This window comes from Schistocerca americana, chromosome 3, assembly GCF_021461395.2.
Source record: "Schistocerca americana isolate TAMUIC-IGC-003095 chromosome 3, iqSchAmer2.1, whole genome shotgun sequence".
Taxonomy (NCBI): Eukaryota; Metazoa; Arthropoda; class Insecta; order Orthoptera; family Acrididae; genus Schistocerca; species Schistocerca americana.
In genome coordinates, this window is record NC_060121.1 from 703,579,153 (window position 1) to 703,599,002 (window position 19,850).

General features: G+C 39.7%; 1 protein-coding gene across 2 annotated transcripts in view; it reads right to left on the bottom strand.

The window, feature by feature from the left end:
• LOC124605306 (allantoinase) overlaps positions 1-19,850 on the bottom strand; it is a 235,407-nt gene that overhangs the window by 65,035 nt on the left and 150,522 nt on the right. For both annotated transcript variants that reach the window (XM_047136888.1, XM_047136887.1), the window contains exons 5-7: positions 17,468-17,614; positions 10,963-11,008; positions 10,773-10,869 (exon numbers count right to left, since the gene is read on the bottom strand). In XM_047136888.1, coding sequence (XP_046992844.1) covers positions 10,773-10,869; positions 10,963-11,008; positions 17,468-17,614 — 290 coding nt within the window. The remainder of the gene's footprint in view (positions 1-10,772; positions 10,870-10,962; positions 11,009-17,467; positions 17,615-19,850) is intronic.

Genomic DNA, 19,850 nt, shown 5'->3' on the forward strand with positions numbered 1-19,850 from the left:
TGCGCATATGGTGAGTAGTAGTCTATCCTTTTCATAACACTGTCATACACATTCACACAAGCACAAGTCACATAAATGGCACTCTCACTTGCTGGCAGGACCTGAATATGGACTGTGATTGTATCTGACATGAGCAGTGATCTGGGTTGGTTCATGGGGGTAAGGAGGAGGTGTGGAGCAATGAGGAGGAATAGCAGAGTAGGGGTGGGGTCAGTTGTTAGCCTACTTGGAGTAAGAGCATCCAGGGATGTGGTAGGGACAAGATAGGGCTGCTAGGTGCAGAATAGGAGTCTGATCTTTATTGTGGTGGGGCAAGGGGCTGGGGGGGGGGGGGGGGGGGAGGAGCAGGAGAGAGGTGTAGAGAAGGGGAAGAGACTTGTAGGTGCATCGGTGGAATAGGGTAAGGTTTAGAAAAGGGGGAGGTTGAGGTGGGGGGGGGGGGCAGAAGGGGGGATTATGGGAATCAAGGACAGTTGCAGAGAATTCTCTGTTGTGAAGTTCAGAAAAGCTGGTGTTATTAATAAGGATCCTGATGGTACAGACTGTGAGGCAGTGATTGAAACCAAGCGCATCGTGTTGGCCAGCATGTTCAGCAACTAGGTGGTCCAGCTGTCTCTTGAAGTGCATGATGTTGGCCAGCATGTTCAGTAACTGGGTGGTCCAGCTGTCTCTTGGCCACAGTTAGGCAGTTACCATTTATATGGACAGACAACTTACTAGTTGTCAATCAGCACAGTAGTTGCAGCTTAGTTTGTAGATCACATTGCTGCTTTCAGAGATAGCCCTGCCTTTGATGTGATAGGAGGTGCCTGTGACAGGCCTGGGGTAAGTAATAATGGGAGGGTGTATGGGACTGGTCTTGCTCCTAACATTATGCTGTACACACACCTATTATATCCACATAAACTCTACAAATACATAAGCAACACATCTTGCACATATTCACAGTGAAAGAGGCCAATGCAGGCAGAGGAAGAATGACCTTTCTGATGGACAACTGAAGCTACCTTTCGCGATATCCCAGCCAATAATGCCATATAACATTTATGTCATTACCATATCATATGATGCATTGCTGCTGTATACTTCAACCACCTCAGTGTTTATTGTTCCAGGATTGTTCCCCTCCAAATGCAGAAAGTGATGTACCACATGATACATAGAAAAGCTCTGGTACAGTGTGAATACTTTAGGCATAAAGGAAACCACTCATTGAAAAGCAGAAAGTAAAGAGTTGTCAACAGGCAGACACAAAAAAGAAAGGAAACTCAATAGCTTTTGGAGTAATCCTGTTTCAAGCTTGAGTACAAATAGAGAAACACACACACACATACCTTTCCTTAAATGGTGCCAGCTAGACTTTAACAGTACCCCTCCATTTCATCAGTGAGCTGTGCCATTTTCTTTTGACTCCTATAGCACAACACTTTGGTACTGTAGTGCAAGAATTTCAGTGAATTCTGACCTTCCTAACAGAAAATTCTTGGTCTACATAAATGATTTATCCTGACCATGGGAAGACTCTTAAAAAACTGTAACATTTCCTGATGACAGAGTTATATGGACAAAGGGGCCATTCATATTCATACCAGATGCAGCCAGAAGAATAATGGAACAGGCCTACAGCTGGTTCACAGCGAACCTTAATCTTGTGAAAACCCCTGTGCAAAATTTTCTTACAGGTTCAGACGTAGATGTCAATGGGGATACAGCATGTGAAGTTCTTGAGCATCCAGATAGATAATAAATTGAAGTGGCACCAGAATGTGAATACATTAACCTGGGAAATTGTGCATGCAAATTCAAGTGGCCCACCAAAGAAGTTGTTGCCAAACATTTTCTTTATTTGGTTTCCTAAAAATGTATCTGGTAGGCCACTTGAATCTGCATGCACAGTGACCTGACTGGCTACTTTGAATGCTAATTAGCTCACAAATGATGCAATGTATTGAATTTTTTCTTAACAATTAAATCTCAACACAACCTATCCTTCAAACCCCTTACAAGCTTTTCAGGCTCTTTCTAACCATCCTATACATACTCCATAATGGTATTTGTGGCTAATAAAATGATCAATTTTTGATGAACTTAGCAATTTACAATGGAAATACTAGAAATAATATTCATTTAGACTATTTATCCCACACCAGGGCTCAGAATCTATTTTTACATTCTGATGCAAAAGTCTTTAAAAGGTTGCTATCAAGCAAGAAATTGGAAATCTCTGAACATTCAATACTAAAGTAAGAGAATACCTTATTAGTCAATATTTCTGTGATTTATCAGAAAATTTGTATTTGTGGATGTAAATTGTGGTTAGCACTGACGTTCATATTATATAACTTACGGATATAGCAATGTGTAGACAGCTGACAGTGTGCTTCATGAAGTTTCATAAATGCATTGTGTGAAGTATTACATAAAAAGGACAGCCAATTAAAGTCAGATGTCAGTGGTTTTTAACTATTAGTGTGATTAGATTAACACTAGTCATAACTGACTTTTAGTACACAGGGTGTTTCAAATCGAACAAACCGGTTTTAAGGCGTTGTGGCATTTATTATGTTCAACTTACAATTGTAAATAATGCACCAAATGAAAGAACAACTCAAACAGTTTTGTTTTTAGATGTGTGTGTAGTGGGAAGAGTATGGAATGACAAAGAGTGACTGAAAAACGTGTTGAATGAGTGTGAGTCTTTCACACTTAGCCCGGGGAAAGTTTATGGGCCTTTCCTTTTTGGTGAATTAACTGTAACTGATGTTTCTTATCTTGATGTACTACAGCTGTGGCCCGTGACTCAATGGGAAGAAGCAGATCAACACATCTTTATTTGGGAGCAGGATGGTGTGCTGCCTCACAGGCATATCTCAGTATGCGACTGGTTAAACGATGTTGTATCTGACTGGTAGATTGGGCACAAGGGGCCAGTTGACACAGCATTTTATGCATGACTTTCACATTCACACATGATCTGACACAATTATGTGTGTGTGCCTCTGATGCCAGCTCAGCTATCTGACTTTAGAAACAGTGTTATTGCAACAATTATTCCCGACATATTGATAAAGGTTTCTGAACAACTTGCCTATCGACTCGATGTGTGATCAGTGTTCACACTGAACAGTTGTAAGAAAAAAATTGTTTGTGTTTGTCTTACAAAGCTTTAAGACCCATATAGTCATTTTGAGACACCCTGTATTTTACAGAAGTAGTTTGCAGTGGATACTTCTTCGAGCTAATGTTCTATTTAACCAATTCCATGTCCCCGAAGAATTCACAATGTGATTAATGGAACAAGACATAAGAATAAGTGAAAGGATGAACGAATAACATCTTGTGTGGCCTTAAAGGTCAGTGCTATGCTGCTATAAGCCAGTAAAACCTCAAAGGAAGAGGAACTGTGATAACAGCTTCCACTGTTGTCATTGACTTGAAAAGGTGGAATATCGCCATGTGTGTGAGTATAGACATGACAGAATCAGCAGCCATCAGCACAAGTGTTTTTCATACCATTGCAATCTGGCTCATACAAACAAAATGTTAAAACATTGAAGTGTATGTGGAATCTGAGTGTAGGAAGAAGACTTACAGGGAAATGAGAGGGTCCTGATACGCACTAAGTAACCACAGCATGGAATAGCTACTATCCTGACCACATGGCTATAACAGACTAGATAACTTTACCTATATTGTTGCTCAACAATGCTGCATTGCACTAAGAGTAGATATGTCTGCATCAGGTCTGATAACACTTGCTGCAGGCTGGACTAATAGCATTACATTGGCTTCTGTTGTACAGAAAACAGAACTATCTCAGGCCATAATAGGCATGTGAAGGCTGCAAGTGTGGTGTTGAGTACCAAATTAAAATTTTTCTAACTAATGCCATGTATACACTTACAGTAATAGTCAGATATGTGTTAGTTGTTATAAAAGTGACCACAAGCCGACTTGTTGTAATGCACACTTATAATAGACAAATTCCAAGGCTGGTAGTTTGAGACGTAATTAGACATTACATATGGTTTTTACTTCTATGTGTTGAAGACAACTGGAACAGCAACTTCTATGGCAAGTGGGATCTAGAGGCAGCATTACAACCTCCTCTTCAGACAACTCGACATAAGATATTTCAGCATGACAATACATGGTCACATGTGGATAAGAATTTACCAGCCTTTGGCAAAGAATGACAGGTGGCAGTGGTCTCCAGGGTGGTGCAGTTTCCTGACAGATCATTCATCAAATGTGTCTGGTATATGCACAATTTAAGTTGAAAAAGTCAGTGTTATAAGTCCCTCATTGGAAACACAGAGAAGCAGCATCAAAGAATACTACAGAACTCAGGAAATTTAGGGGTACAAGCCACTATCAACATGTTTCCAACAAACACCTAGAACACTGGCTATTCATAAGGAAATCCATAAGATATTGGCAGACTACTTTACAAGCTTATGAGACTTTATAAAAAAAAAATGGTTCAAATGGCTCTGAGCACTATGGGACTTAACTGCTATGGTCATCAGTCCCCTAGAACTTAGAACTACTTAAACCTAACTAACCTAAGGACATCACACACATCCATGCCCGAGGCAGGATTCGAACCTGCGACCGTAGCAACAGTGCGGTTCCAGACTGTAGCGCCTTAACCGCTCGGCCACTCCAGCCGGCAAAATGGGTGCTGCATTCTATTTGGCTCTGGTTCAAATGGCTGTGAGCACTATGGGACTTAACATCTATGGTCATCAGTCTCCTAGAACTTAGAACTACTTAAACCTAACTAACCTAAGGACATCACACAACACCCAGTCATCACGAGGCAGAGAAAATCCCTGACCCCGCTTTATAAAACACACATGACTTATGAAGACCATGACTACAAACCAGCACACTAGGGTGAAACATTAAAATACTTAAAGGAGATTGAACATTACAGAATTTTGGAAATATGCTCCAAAAGAATGAATTCAAATCTCAAAAAAGAAGTTTCAACAAAGAGACTTGACTCATATTTGAACATCTTGCCTGAGTCACACATAAAACAAGAAATGTAGCTGGCCTGAGTCACACATTAAGCAATAAATGTAGCACGAGAACATCCATAACTCTCGTTAAATCCTGGCATCTATGAACTTCTTTTTCTTGTGTAAGGCTGATTTTTAAATATGCTGAATACTTGTATATTCAAATCCTTACCACAAGTTTTCTTGAATTCTGACAACCGGTTTGCAAGTGGAAACACCTAAATACTAAGCCCAAGGGGTTCTTATTACAGATAAGCAAATTAATAACTATTAAACTTTCTGGCATCATGTTGCTTGCCTCAACACTGTTTAAGGGCTTTCAGTGCTGCAAATACATGTCAGTATCTCAAATTTCATTCACTCAGCTTCAAGTTAATAGCTTGTACAGTACTTATTTAGTTTGTTTATTTCCTGGAACTTAATGCACATGACTGCATTAATGATTCCACATTTTCTGTACTCCCAAATTTTGTTTTTGTTGTTTCATTAATGGTCTTCTTCCTCTTTATTTCACTCTATTATTATTATTTTCTTCAGATCATTGCAAGTGATTGAACAGCTGATGAGATGTAAATATTACTCAATAATACACAAAAAATAAATGTAGTATACACATCAGAAAATCACATCACACTACCATTCTGTTGATCTCTTCACAGAAAACCTTTATTGTTCTGTAAGTGGCTTGTATTATAATTATAAAAGGAATTATATCATAGGCCAACAAAAGAACATAATATCATGCAAATATAAAACACTAATGAAACATTCATTTTATGAATACACAAGACAGTTCCTTCCTCCCCCCCCCCCCCCCAACCAGCCCCAAGAACCATGGACCTCGTCATTGGTGGGGAGGCTTGCATGCCTTAGTGTTATAGATAACCATACTGTAGGTGCAGCCACAACAGATGGGTATCTGTTGAGAGGCCAGAAAAATGGATGGTTCCTGAAGACTATTTGCAGGGGCACCAGTCTGGGTGACTGACTGATCTGGCCTTGTAACATTAACCAAACGGCTTTGCTGTGCTGGTACTGTGAATAGTTGAAAGCAAGGGGAAACTACAGCCATAATTTTTCCCAAGGGTGTGCAGCTTTACTGTATGGTTAAAAGATGATGTCGTCCTCTTGGATAAAATATTCTGGAGGTAAAATAGTCCCCAACTCTGATCTCCAGGCGGAGAATACTCAGGAGGATGTCATTATCATGAGAAAGAAAACTGGCATTCTACAGATCACAGTGTGGAATGTCAGATTGCTTAATCAGGCAGGTAGGTTAGAAAATTTAAAAATGGAATCAGATATGTTGAAGTTAGATATAGTGGGAATTAGTGAAGTTCGGTGGCAGGAGGAACAAGACTTGTCAGGTGAACATAAAATCAAATAAGGATAATACAGGAGTAGGTTTGATAATGAATAAAGGAACAAGAGTGTAGATAAGCTGCTACGAACAGCATAGTGAAACCATTATTGCAGCCAAGATAGACATGAAGCCCATGCCTACCACAGTAGTACAAGTTTACATGCTAACTAGCTCTGCAGATGATGAAGAAATTGACAAAATGTATGATGTGATAAAAGAAATTATTTAGATAGTTAAGGGAGACAAAAATTTAATAGTCATGGGGTATTGAAGGAATAGTAGGGAAAGGAAGAGAAGGAAAAATAGTAGGTGAACATGGACTGGGGATAAGGAATGAAAGAGGAAGCCAACTGGTAGAATTTTGATCAGAGCATAACTTAATCATAGATAACACGTGGTTTAAGGATCATGAAAGAATGCTTGTAGCATTACATGAGTACGTTCAATATAGTCAGATCTACTTGGTGTCACATGAGTGTAGGGGACTCGAAACAAGAAGTGACCCATGACGTCATATCAACTTGAGATTTTGAATATAATAGAGGGAAAAAAATTCCACGTGGGAAAAATATATCTAAAAACACAGATGATGTGACTTTCCGAACGAAAGTGCTGGCAGGTCGACAGACACACAAACAAACACAAACATACACACGAAATTCAAGCTTTCGCAACAAACTGTTGCCTCATCAGGAAAGAGGGAAGGAGAGGGAAAGACGAAAGGATGTGGGTTTTAAGGGAGAGGGTAAGGAGTCATTCCAATCCTGGGAGTGGAAAGACTTACCTTGGGGGGAAAAAAGGACGGGTATACACTCGCACACATATCCATCCACACATACACAGACACAAGCAGACATTTGTAAAGGCAAAGAGTTTGAAACTTTACAAATGTCTGCTTGTGTCTGTGTATGTGCGGATGGATATGTGTGTGTGTGCGCGAGTGTATACCTGTCCTTTTTTCCCCCCAAGGTAAGTCTTTCCGCTCCCAGGATTGGAATGACTCCTTACCCCCTCCCTTAAAACCCACATCCTTTCGTCTTTCCCTCTCCTTCCTCTTTCCTGATGAGGCAACAGTTTGTTGCGAAAGCTTGAATTTTGTGTGTATGTTTGTGTTTGTTTGTGTGTCTATCGACCTGCCAACACTTTCGTTCGCATCATCTGTGTTTTTAGATATACAACTTGAGGTTTTTTTATACATGTAATTCATTTCTAAATTCTATTGATTATTTGAAGAGTAAAGAATTTAATTATGTACAGCATTTAATAGGTAATGAGTTTTAATGAGATAGATATAAATATGTTTTGACATAGCAAATCAGTTTGTTGCATTATGTGTGATATGTTTTCTCTCCTTGTAAGAACAAAAACTTCCGTGTTGCTCGAGTGCACGATCAAGTAGTGGTCGAGTGCAGATCTGCTGTAACTTTCATGAATGGGCATAGAATTGTTAATTTACAACCCAGAGTTGATTTAAAAATTATTCTAGGGAACCACGGCCTGACTTTGGTGCAAACAAATCGCGCGTAAATTCTCAAATATCGGCGTGGAGTTTAAGATATGCGGCTGGATATCGGGCATTACCGTTCCATGGAGGATTCAGTAACATTAACTACAATATATGGACATTAGCTTGATAATAAATATCAAACACTTATATGAGCAGCATAGTAATCGTCTTGATGCTTGAAGCAAGCGAGAAGCGATTTACTGTCAGGATACTACAAATATTAATCATTGCATAGACAGCTTGTTGACTGTTGCTTAGCAACTCAGAAACGGACAATGATAGAGTTACTGAAACGATCTTTTAAGTATCAATGACCACTACACACACACCAGAAACTAATTACTCTTAACTATGAGTGACTTCTGGATTGGATGAGGTTTTTTTTTTTTTTTTAATTTCAGCTAATTGGTATTAATAAACTTATTTCGAGGTTGAAACTTCATCAATGGTGACACACTCATTCAGTTTAGTAGAACGATAGGGAGACACTACTATTTATAGTTTTAAAAGAAAAGAGAGCACATACCTGTTTTTCTTTTGAGAAATGTTCGTACTTCAGTCATAAGTCTTCTGAAACCAGAGGCACGAGTGATGCTCCCTCACAGCACTACAACATCGTGAACCACCACACACATGTGCCCCATTCTCACTACATTTCTGCGTTGAAAACCCTGAGATGTAGCCGTGGTAGCAGGGGTAAAATACAGGGACCAAAAAGCTATTTACAATTTGCACAAAAACCAGATGGCACTTATAAGAAACAAGGGGCTCCAAAGGGAAACAGTGTTTGAAAGGAAAAACAAGGTAAATTTAGAGTAGGAATTAAATCCATGGAGAAGAAATAAATACTCTGGGGTTTGTTGAGGACACTGTAATTCTGTCAGAAACAGTAAAGGGTGTGGAAGAGCAATTGAACAGAACGGACAGTGTCATGAACATTATCAAAAGCAGAATCAAGATAATGGAATGCAGTAAAATTAAATCAGGTCTTGGTGAGGGAGTTAGATTAGGAAATGAGACACTTAAAGTAGTTGATGAGTTTTGCTGTTGGGGTAGCAAAATAACTAATGATAGTCAAAGTAGAGAGGATGTAAACTGTAGACTGGCTATGGCAGGGAAAGCGTTTCTGAATAAGAGAAATTTGTTAGATTTAAGTGCCAGGAAGTCTTTTCTGAAAGTATTTGCATGGAGTGTAGCCATACATGGAAGTGAAACATGGACAATAAATTGTTTAGACAAGAAGAGAATAGAAGCTTTTGAAATGTGTTGCTACAAAAGAATGCTGATGATTAGATAGGTAGATCATGTAACTAATGATGAGGTATTGAATAGAATTGGGAATACGAGAAATTTGTGACACAACTAGGCTAGAAGAAGGGATTGGTTGGTAGAACACATTCTGTGGCATCAAGGGATCATCAATTTAGTATTGGAGGGTAAAAATCGTAGAGGGAGATGAAGAGATAATACACTAAGCAGATTTAGAACGATGTAGGTTGCAGAAGTTGCTCGGAGATGAAGAAGCTTGCACAGGATAGAGTAGCATGGAGAGCTGCATCAAACCAGTCCCGGGACTGAAGACCACAACAACAACAAAGCAGTTACATGTCTCCGTGTCTCTTGTAATCCCACTGATGAATGATATCACATTATCAATATACCTACAGTCAGCAGTGTTGCAGTTAGCAGATAGCATCTCCAGCTGGCGGGTCATATCAGTTGGATGTTCTGTCTCAGTTTAGTCCACTAGCTTATGTGTTCATTTCCATGACCAGCCACTGTATTGACACCTACTCTGCACTGCATATGTTATTCTTTGGACTTTTTGCATTATGACTGGCCTGCTGGTGATGATAGAGTGTATTTTTCACCCATCACTATTAAGTCCTATCCTTACAGACTGGGATGCAGTATGACCAAGTGATTGTTTCCTGGCTTGCCTACAAGAATCTAATTGTTTCATTTGTAGTCCTGGAAAATTCATAGGGTCAGTAACATTTATAACCATGTGTCATTAATTTTGTTTTTCAGCATATTCAGCAAAGTGCTAACAAATGATTTTTGTGACTTTCTGACAACAAGTAGAATTATGAATGACAGAAGCAAAAAATTGTCTTCAACACTATCTGAATACTTATATTAAACTTTGATTTATGATGTTCCAAAGCATAATAGTGATGCACACAGATTTTTAATAGTGGAGATTCAGCCACTCTGTTGATCCCCTTTTCCTGCAAACTGCAGAATGTCAAAATCACCTGGAGATTGTTAGATAATCCTTAGGCTGACTGAAATGAAGCTTTGGGAGGTCCATAAGAGCTGTACTCCATGGAAGCCACATCTCCAACCTCAGCTACATGGAGCTAACTAGAATTTAAAGGCACACCATTAATACTACCCACTACCTTTTGGAAAACATCATGCCATATTAACAACTCCAAAAATGCTGACAGTTATTATTTAAATCTTGCAGGAAATATTTGAAATATATCCTGATAATTTAAATTCTGTAATCCAGTGTTAAGAGCTATATTGTAATACATATTTTGGGGTGACTCCAAAGCCCTTAACTACGAGCTGTGTCTGTTTGAAATTTAGCAATACCTGGAGATGAGTCTTCAAACGACAATAAAATGCTCATAAAAATTATATGTACTTGACATTTGAATGACGGTATGAAACTGTTGTAGCAAGACTGAATTGTTTGACATCAATATTATTGATAAAGAATTGGAAATCTTTTCCAACAGATATATTCAGGTTTTCAGTTCATCTACATGATAAGCCACAGCCAGGTCAGTTATGTATAGAAACTAAATAACAACACTACACAATGACTGTTTATTCCTCTAAGGATACCATAGTGGAGACTTACTTGTATTTGTCACAGAGCTCGATAATTTTCTGTATAGCTCTAACTTCCATTTCAGGAGGTCTTGTTCGGAGGTATGTCTTATACTCAGTTGGAAGCCCTAAATTCATGATATATCATCACTAATCAGTTTTTGTAAGTAACGAAAAAAGAAAATTTCATTAAAGTTTTTCATGTTGTACGTAAAACTTACCAGGACCCTTTTCGTCTTCATTTGGCAGTACACACTCTGCATGGAACTGAAACATAATAACTTTGTTTTAACTTTTCCTCCTACAGTGCAGATCAGTGGCAGGCAAGTGCTGCAGTGTATTTTGAAGGAGCTGACTGAATAATATGGGGTGAGAGAACAGGTGTTGATCAAGGATACAGTTCTGAGAGGAACTCAACCCAAACATAACTTATAATTACAATACAATACAAAATTTGTTATGATGTAACAATCATAATTAGTTAACACCAGTGCTTAGTACATCATGTTAGCATAATGTCCAAGAAATTGCAGTTCAGATGAATATAGCATTTGAAAAGCATTCATCCAGATATTTGATAGGTGTATGAATAGCAATGGAATGGCGATTCGAGGAAACTTCACATACAACAACTCTTCTTGAGAAGTGACACTGGTTGTCTATATGCAGCAATTATGCTGCTCTCCTTATCTATGACACTGTCATCATTACATGACATGCCAAATCCCCTTTCCATGAAACTGTCATGCCTCTGTCTCCCCCCTCCTCTCCCTCCTCACCACTCCCCACTGCTTCAATTAGACTAGAATTTTACCTGCTATTGAAATGAAACAACTAGTCATAGAATAGTGTTTTTATGGCCATTAAAATGAAAAATCCAGTCACAATGTAGACCCAGAGCAACAAATTACTTATAATCAAAAGTATCTTAATGATATGAATTTTGTACTGTTTTCAAAACTATCTTAACAACAAGTATTATTTATAAAAAAAAATTACATTAAATATGTAGCTTGCATTATTTCTACATCTAAAATATGTAACCTTTGTTGTCAGGAACACACACACACACACACACACACACACACACACACACACACACACACGCACAGAATGCTTGTCATGATATGGTAAACAAGTGCAATTACAGATCTCTAATTGTGAATGAAAATCTGAACTTTGCATCAAAATAATTTTTTGTTTCTCAAAATATGTGAAATTTTGATCACATAAAGCACATTGGACTACTGTCATAACTTAATTACTCTGTAAGATTAAGAAAGTGCATATTGGCACTTCTGATGAAACACAACCAAAGTTTGGAATCTTTACCATACTTTGCAAGCACAAAGAACCCTAAAATTAAATATTTCCAGTTATAAATTGTCTGTATTATTGATCAAAATACACGTTCTTGCTTATTGGCCTAACTGAAATAAATTGTAGATTGATTACTGAACATAATCCTATCCTTGTACTACCCAATAAATGTATCAAAATACATAAAAAATTATTCTATATCAAAATAAATAAAAATTTCTATAACATTACAAACCACACATTTTCGCTACTGCTGATTTCACATACAGTCTAAAGTACACTTGTCAATGATGATTACCAAAGTAAGGAATGTTATTCCTGCATCTAAATTTGTGAAACACTCATCTCTAAAACCGATATCAAAACCCACCAAATACTATAGTGACCCAATCCTAAGATATTAAATCTATCTCGCACTACAAAACGCTTGGCATATTCTGACATCGCACAGTAGACACCACATGATACTTCACCCAATACAGCACCATTTTATAGCAAAATTCTAAGAAGTTACCCAATGTTAAATAAAAAATATAACCAAATGCTGCATATTACGGCAAAAGTGTAACAAACTGACGTATTTATCGCCATGCTATAGCTGAATTGTATCAAATTGCCCCATACATCACCATATTACAACAAATTTGCAACAAACTGCTCTGTACATCAATATTTTACCGCAAAATTGTATCAAATTGTCTCATAAAAACACCAGTAGCTGACAGTGTGTATCAGCTACAGGGGGTGTCAGGTGCTGGAAGTGAAACTACTGGGGCTGCCATTCCATTTCATTTTTTAATGGTCTGTATGACTGAAATTCGAAGCTGCATATTACGGCAAAAGTGTAACAAACTGACGTATTTATCGCCATGCTATAGCTGAATTGTATCAAATTGCCCCATACATCACCATATTACAACAAATTTGCAACAAACTGCTCTGTACATCAATATTTTACCGCAAAATTGTATCAAATTGTCTCATAAAAACACCAGTAGCTGACAGTGTGTATCAGCTACAGGGGGTGTCAGGTGCTGGAAGTGAAACTACTGGGGCTGCCATTCCATTTCATTTTTTAATGGTCTGTATGACTGAAATTCGAAGCCGTTGCATAGTGCTCCATGTTTTGACGTTCTGCACGCATGAAATACCTATCCATTCCGCTCTGTTCCGTTTTTTAACGGCCTGTGTGTATGAAAAACCGATTCTTTACTTTCCATTCCATTTTTTGGTGCTCTGTGTGAATGAAATTCAATACCACGAGTCTCTGAATTGAGGTTGTGCATCGATTGAGAGCTTACATCCAACTAAACTTGATTATCTTCCAGACTATTTAGCGGGGTTAGCTGCTAGCATTGTCAGAATGTCGTTGACTGATACAGTTGGTGAGGTCAACATGTCGTTTGAGTGTAGTCAAAATCAATGCACTAGAGTACTCTTTCAGCCCAGGAATAAACCGATTGCTCAGTACACAGAATAGAATAACTTCCTTTGAGTAAGCCTCTTAGCCTGCAACAAATGAACCACACATTTTCGAACATTGATTTTATGATCCTATTCTCTCCATCTGTTCATGCACTTGAGATTCATGTTGAGCATAGATAACACATTTCTCAAATTCAAATTAAAATAAGCATATTCGACAAAAAATTAGTCAGCACCCAGGAGACATGACGGTAACACCGTGTAACATCGCCTATATCTTTTGTAATGACCTCAGCTCAGCTAAGAAAGGACTTCACAAGTTTCTTCGATTACGCTATATCCAGCTGAAGCCACTCATTAACGTTTGGCTCCCATAGAGAGAGCAAACTGTGGGGTTGTTGACTGCTGTGTTCCACCCACGTTTCCAAATAGTTCCAGACATTTTCTATGGCATTAAGGTCGCGTGATTTAGTGGATCACTCAAGGTACGACAGGGTGCCTGAATGTTCATCAATCCGGGAATATCTGCTTGCAGCCCTGTGAACATAGCATTTGCCATCTTGGAGGGTGGGATTGTCCACACATCGTGAAGATTTACAAGAAAGGGCAACACATTTGTTCACTGAGTATGTTCTCATTAACCTGAATGGCTGAAGCCAAGTCATTGTACGAAACATCCACAAAACATCTAAATATTTCACTATATGAAAAGAGACAAAATTGAGGGTCATCGAATCACACCATGAGTATTTAGTCAGCCACTATCCAGTTTGTGTAGTTTGTCCCATTGAGGATGTGCAGATTTATGTGCCATTATGAGAAATTGCCTTTCGCGAGGTATTGGACTCAAAATGTCCCTTCCAAGTAGCTCTAGCTCTCTTCACTTGGTTCCCTAGGAAACTGATAGAGATGTACCCGCATTCACTGACAGCAGCATTCCTGTCGAGTTCGTAAGTTATTTTCATTGATAAGGTGCTACACTCATTCGCCGTTGGTTGGAACCACTTTACAACTACTGTTCTTACATCATGTTGCTTGGCTGCAGTTGGTTCACCATTCCTTGCAGGCATGTTGGTCAGTCTACGTTGAAAAAAAAAAAAAAAAAAAAAAAAAAAAAAAAAAAAAAAAAAGAAAAAAAAAAACCAACAAAAAAACGTAAGATCATTTTTTTACGTGACTGTTTTTCGGAAACAGTCCCTTAACAAACGTAAAATCATACTGCAAAGTCCTGTTTGATTGGAATAATTAACTGATACTAAGAGATGTGATAATACAACAGTATTAGCGACTGTCAGTAGCTGAGTAATGCAAGTTACTCTTTGTTTACTCTTTTATTCGAATTTGCATGTCCTATATAAATGAGAGGGCATTAAAGGCGGATTGGAATTAGGCAACAGCACTGTGGAGTCACGTAGGTCACCACTCTTGGAGAAGTTCTCAGAAGGGAGTGCCGGGAGGCACTCAGTAAATGGTTCGCAGGCTGCTGGACAGTCTTTTGCAGTGCTGCTGCTGAGCACCTGAGGCACTGCAGGAAAACACAGGTAACATCTCCTAAGGCACAAGGCATTCAATCGCGACCATTTTTACAACCTAAAAATGACTGAGAAGGAACTGTTTTTTTTTAGCGAAATCCAAGAAGACACAAAACGTAGAAAGCTGTATTTTCTCTGAAAAGTGTCAGATGCTACTGATGCTGTCTAGAAAATGGGGTGGCGTCCCACAGGTTTTGGACGTTTGGAAGGAATGAGACGCCATTGAATGTTGATTTCACGAAAACCAAATGTTTACCCAACATACGAGCTGCCAAGATTGGCTGATATGAATAAACTAGAGGTTAGACAGAGAATGTCCACTGTACCAATGTACCACCTCTTGGACAGAAAGAGATGGAAGGACAGTGAGATGCCTTTTTTCAGTGTCAAATGGTGGGACGCATGGTTAACTGCCTAAACAATAGCCCAGCCCAGGAAAGAAGAGTAGCATTATCTAAGGAACATTTTTATCAGTCAGCACTCAGAAGATCCATAGCCGTGGGAATTAGAAAAAAAAGAGCGAAAACACGGAAATTCGAGTTTTCCTTGTAGTGAACATTAGATACAAAACTGCTTCTGCTCTGTCTCCAGGGAGGGTCTTCAAGAGTTCTTCTTACAACTTCTTCATAGAGGGTCGTCGTCATTTCATCTCTGGGAGTCTTGAATGCCAGAGTCCAACAGATGTATCGAGGGACTTAGATTTCGGGCTGATCTGCGCTTAGCTGTTGGCGAGGGTCGTTGGCGCGCCACCAATGACTGATTCTGCAGCTACTTCAGCCTCCACCTACAATTTTCTATGGTCAGACCGAGCCACAGCTGCGAGACAATGTGTAAGAAATTACAGCCATTTTGTAGAATTTGGTAACTTCAGGCTTCACTTTGGAGAGTTGAATTCAGATTCAATGATCAGCTTGCTTTCAACTCTGACCAAAGGTTCAACGCATTCCATTCAGCAGTCCTATCTGCTTTTTCTACTAACGTCACTACAATCACAGTACAACTTATTGCTTGTCAAATGATTTCTTCAACGGAATAAACCAAATTAATTGTGAGTCTTGTCTCATTTAATAATTATTTAATTCATAATTCATTGTTGTGGAGGGCGAATAATTGACTTATGTCAGATACAGGGTCCAGCTTCCACACCTCCAGCTTTGAATCACATGACTGTACGTCAGCAAGGTGATAATGGGCATGTCCAAAAATAATAGCCCCTTTCTGTCACGGCACCAAATTAGCCCATTTTGCTGTGCTGATGGCAAACAACAAACTGGCACATCACACTGTTTCAGTGCCTTGTTTATGTCAGCTTTGAAGGGTCACGTGATAGCCTGGTACCCGTTATACACTATATACAGTGCTCAAGCGAGCAAATGTCTTCGTTTAAGCAGGAATTTTCACCTGCCTCGAGATGCCTGGGTGTTTGTGTTGTCCTCATCATTTCATCATCATTCTTGAAAATGGCGAGAATGGACTGAGCAAAGGTCGGGAATTTGTACGGGCGCTGATAACCGCGCAGTTGAGCGCCCCACAAAACAAACATCATCATCATCATCATCATCTTCGTTTAAGGTAGTGACTAATATTTAGTCCGGTGAGGAACTAGAGACACGTGATCGTAGGAACATAGTGGGTTACCGTGGAGACATGACTGATTGATAATTCGTACAGTAAACAGTTTTTTAACACAGGTGTTAAAATTATCAAAATGCAAAACTGAATGAAAAGTCGAATAGCCACTGCAGCTGAATTTATTCAAGTCAATTATAAACTCACACAACCGGTTTTGCAACTTTTAAGCTGCATTTTCTCAGCCATCCCCAGTTGATTAAAAACCGTCGTCTATGATGAATGACACGTCAGCGCTAAAATCACGAACTGTCATAATTTTACTGATAAAAATATGTTCCTGTCGGTCACTGTCAAGAAACAGACAATGCCAATCATAGACGTTATCCAGGGAAGTACTGGGTCCAAAATCCGACACTCTCATGTGTGTTTATCACCACCACAGCAGCTGACAACATAAGCTACGAGAGTCCTGTGTATTTGTCGAAGCATGTGCTGTGGCCCCTGTCCTGGTACGGAGACGGTATGAGGACTGAGAACTTCGCCTAGCTACGCCAATGGTTACTCTGCGGCATTCTGTAACTACTCTCCACAACATATGAGATATACACCAGAAGATCCAGCTTGAAAGTTGCGAAACCGGTTGTGTGGGTCTATAATTTACTTGAATAAATAAAGCTACAGCGGACTTCTCGACTTTTCATTCAGTTTTAAATTTCAATAGTTTTATCACCTGTACTAAAAAAAAGCTGTTCACTATATGAATTATCGATCAATCGCCTACAACTGTTTTAGCTGTGGCTGCCCCAGTTTTAAAATTGTCTGTACTGTGGAGATGCAAAAGAAAAAGAAGAGTAGGTGTCGAGGTGTCGGTACTCACCGCGAACACGGCGTCAGTGCCTTGCAGCTCCTGCATGGCGGACTCGACTCGCGTCCAGTCGACGTTCGGGAAGCTCTTCTCGCCGCTGGGACACAAGAAGCACTTGAAGCCCACCACGCCGGCGTCCACCATGGCGCGCAGCTCGCCCTGCACATACAGACGCCCCGTTAGCTCTGCAGTTGGAGACAAGACACAACGTTACTGGATTCTGCCCTAGTACCCAGAGGTTAAGTGTAATCGAGAAAACTGGAAACTGGGAAGGGAAATGGTGAACAACTACCGTAAATACCAGCAAAGGTTTGTTCACAAAACTGAGCTCTGCTATCCGCATAGGTAGTGAGTACTCTCTGCTTCGAATAGCGACGAGATTCAAAGGTATCGTAAAGCAACGGGATTTTAGCCACAATGTTCCAATCGCTTTTCTCATTCGTTCTGAGTGAAGCTCCTGTTGGAATTTACAACGTAATTCCACAAAGAGGCCAGATGGACCTCATTTATCAGAGTGAACTTTCTAATGCCTCGAAGTAGGGCAGACATAGACCTCAGTCTCAGCAAAGTACGACGCCCTCACCGTCTGTTCAATTTGACACAATGTTGTTCAACTTTGGCCTGTACGTGGTCGAACAGGGCTAACTACTCTGCAATAGGAGATCTGTTTTTTGGTTATTTATCTTCTGACTATTTTTTTACGGCCCACTATCGCTTCTTCTGTGTCGTCAACCTCTTAATCCAGAAGTAGCATTCACAACCAACGTACTCAAGTATTTGTTCGATATATTCCAATCTCTTGTCAGTTTTTAGCCTCTTCAAGGGTGATATCCTACCACCCTGGCCCTTCTTCGTTTCACTGTTCACCACGTATTCCCCCAATTTATTGTAGAACTTCCCTCTTCTTATCCGTACAACCCACCTAATTTTCAATCCCTTCATAAAGCGGCACATGTCAAACGCTTCGGTTCTCTTCTTCTCTAGTTTTCCCACAATTCGTGCTTGACTTCAACACAATGATGTACTCCAAAAATAAATTCTCAGGAATTTCTTACTCATATTAAGCCAATGTTTGATAACAGTATCCTTAATTTGTTCATGAGTGCCCTCTTTGTCTGAGGTCGTCTGCTTTTTATGTCCTCCTCGCGTCGTTTGTCAAATGCTATTTTGCTTCCGAGACTCATTCCGTTGGTCTACTGCGTGGTCCCCAGTTTTGACGTTAAGGTTATCGCTAATCTCATTTCGACCTACATTCTATCTTGTGGCTGCTCTAACGCCTGAAGTCAGCCAAACACCGCCTGACGATGTCGAAGGGGTTGCCTAACCTTCAGGCGCTACACCTGCCATGAGGTTTAACGTCTGTCGAAGTTTGAGATAAGTGCATTTGTAACGTGTTCAACTAAGGTGCGTGGGTGGTACCCAGGGTGTTGCTAAAATAGGGGGGGGGGCGGCCTGCCGCTGATCACGTTCAAATTTCGTAGAATTGTTCTGAACGGTCGCAAAAACTGCGGTCGTGTTGCTCTCCAAAGGAGTGACATCACGTTTAATGTGGGTGCAGTGTTCTTAGAGAAAGACTGAAACGTCTGGGGATCTTAGCAGTGTCAGTTGTAAAAAACGTCGTCCTGTTGCTCTTCGCACTGCAAACAATCGTTTTCGATCGCGAAATGTGTGGGAATCAAGGGGTGTTTCACTGACGCCTTTCTTGTCAACCTCTAAGACCTTTTCGTTCCTATTCTGAACGACGGTGTGGCGGAATGTTTTCTTCGGCCACTCACAAGAAAACTGCGTGATTTCAACGCTGGGCCTAAGCCCTTCTGACCTCCAGTGAGGAGACGCAAAAAAAGGGATGAAATATGGATAAGAAGGGCTGCGGCGACCGTGACTTTGTGTGACATGTCCACGGTGGCGCTGGGCAGAATTGTGGTGAAAATTGGTGCTAATGTGACGTCATTAACCCACCTGCAAGTATTTAAAGCTGCACTATTGTTAACCCTTATTAAAATAAGAAGAATCAAATAAGTTTCGCATTCCGTACATGTACAATTTCATATTGTGAAAGTACGACCAGTTTTAGTAACAATGTGGCAGGTCATTAGTAAATGGCAGCAAAAAAAAAAAAAAAAAAAAAAAAATAACCACTCCGGTATTCTCGCAAGTGGAGCGCTGTCGCACACTGCACTTCTGTAATCGAATGTGATGCATAACACAACTGTTACACACTGGCCCGCATTTGACAGTACACCTCGTATACCATCAATGTGACGACATTTATGCGTCAGGCAAAGTATATGAATCCACATTTCGATTTGGTAAACAATCGCCACTTTAATTCTGGTGCTTCAGTACTTCTTAAGAAACTTATGTAGCATTCTTTCTTTTTAGTATGTATACTGTC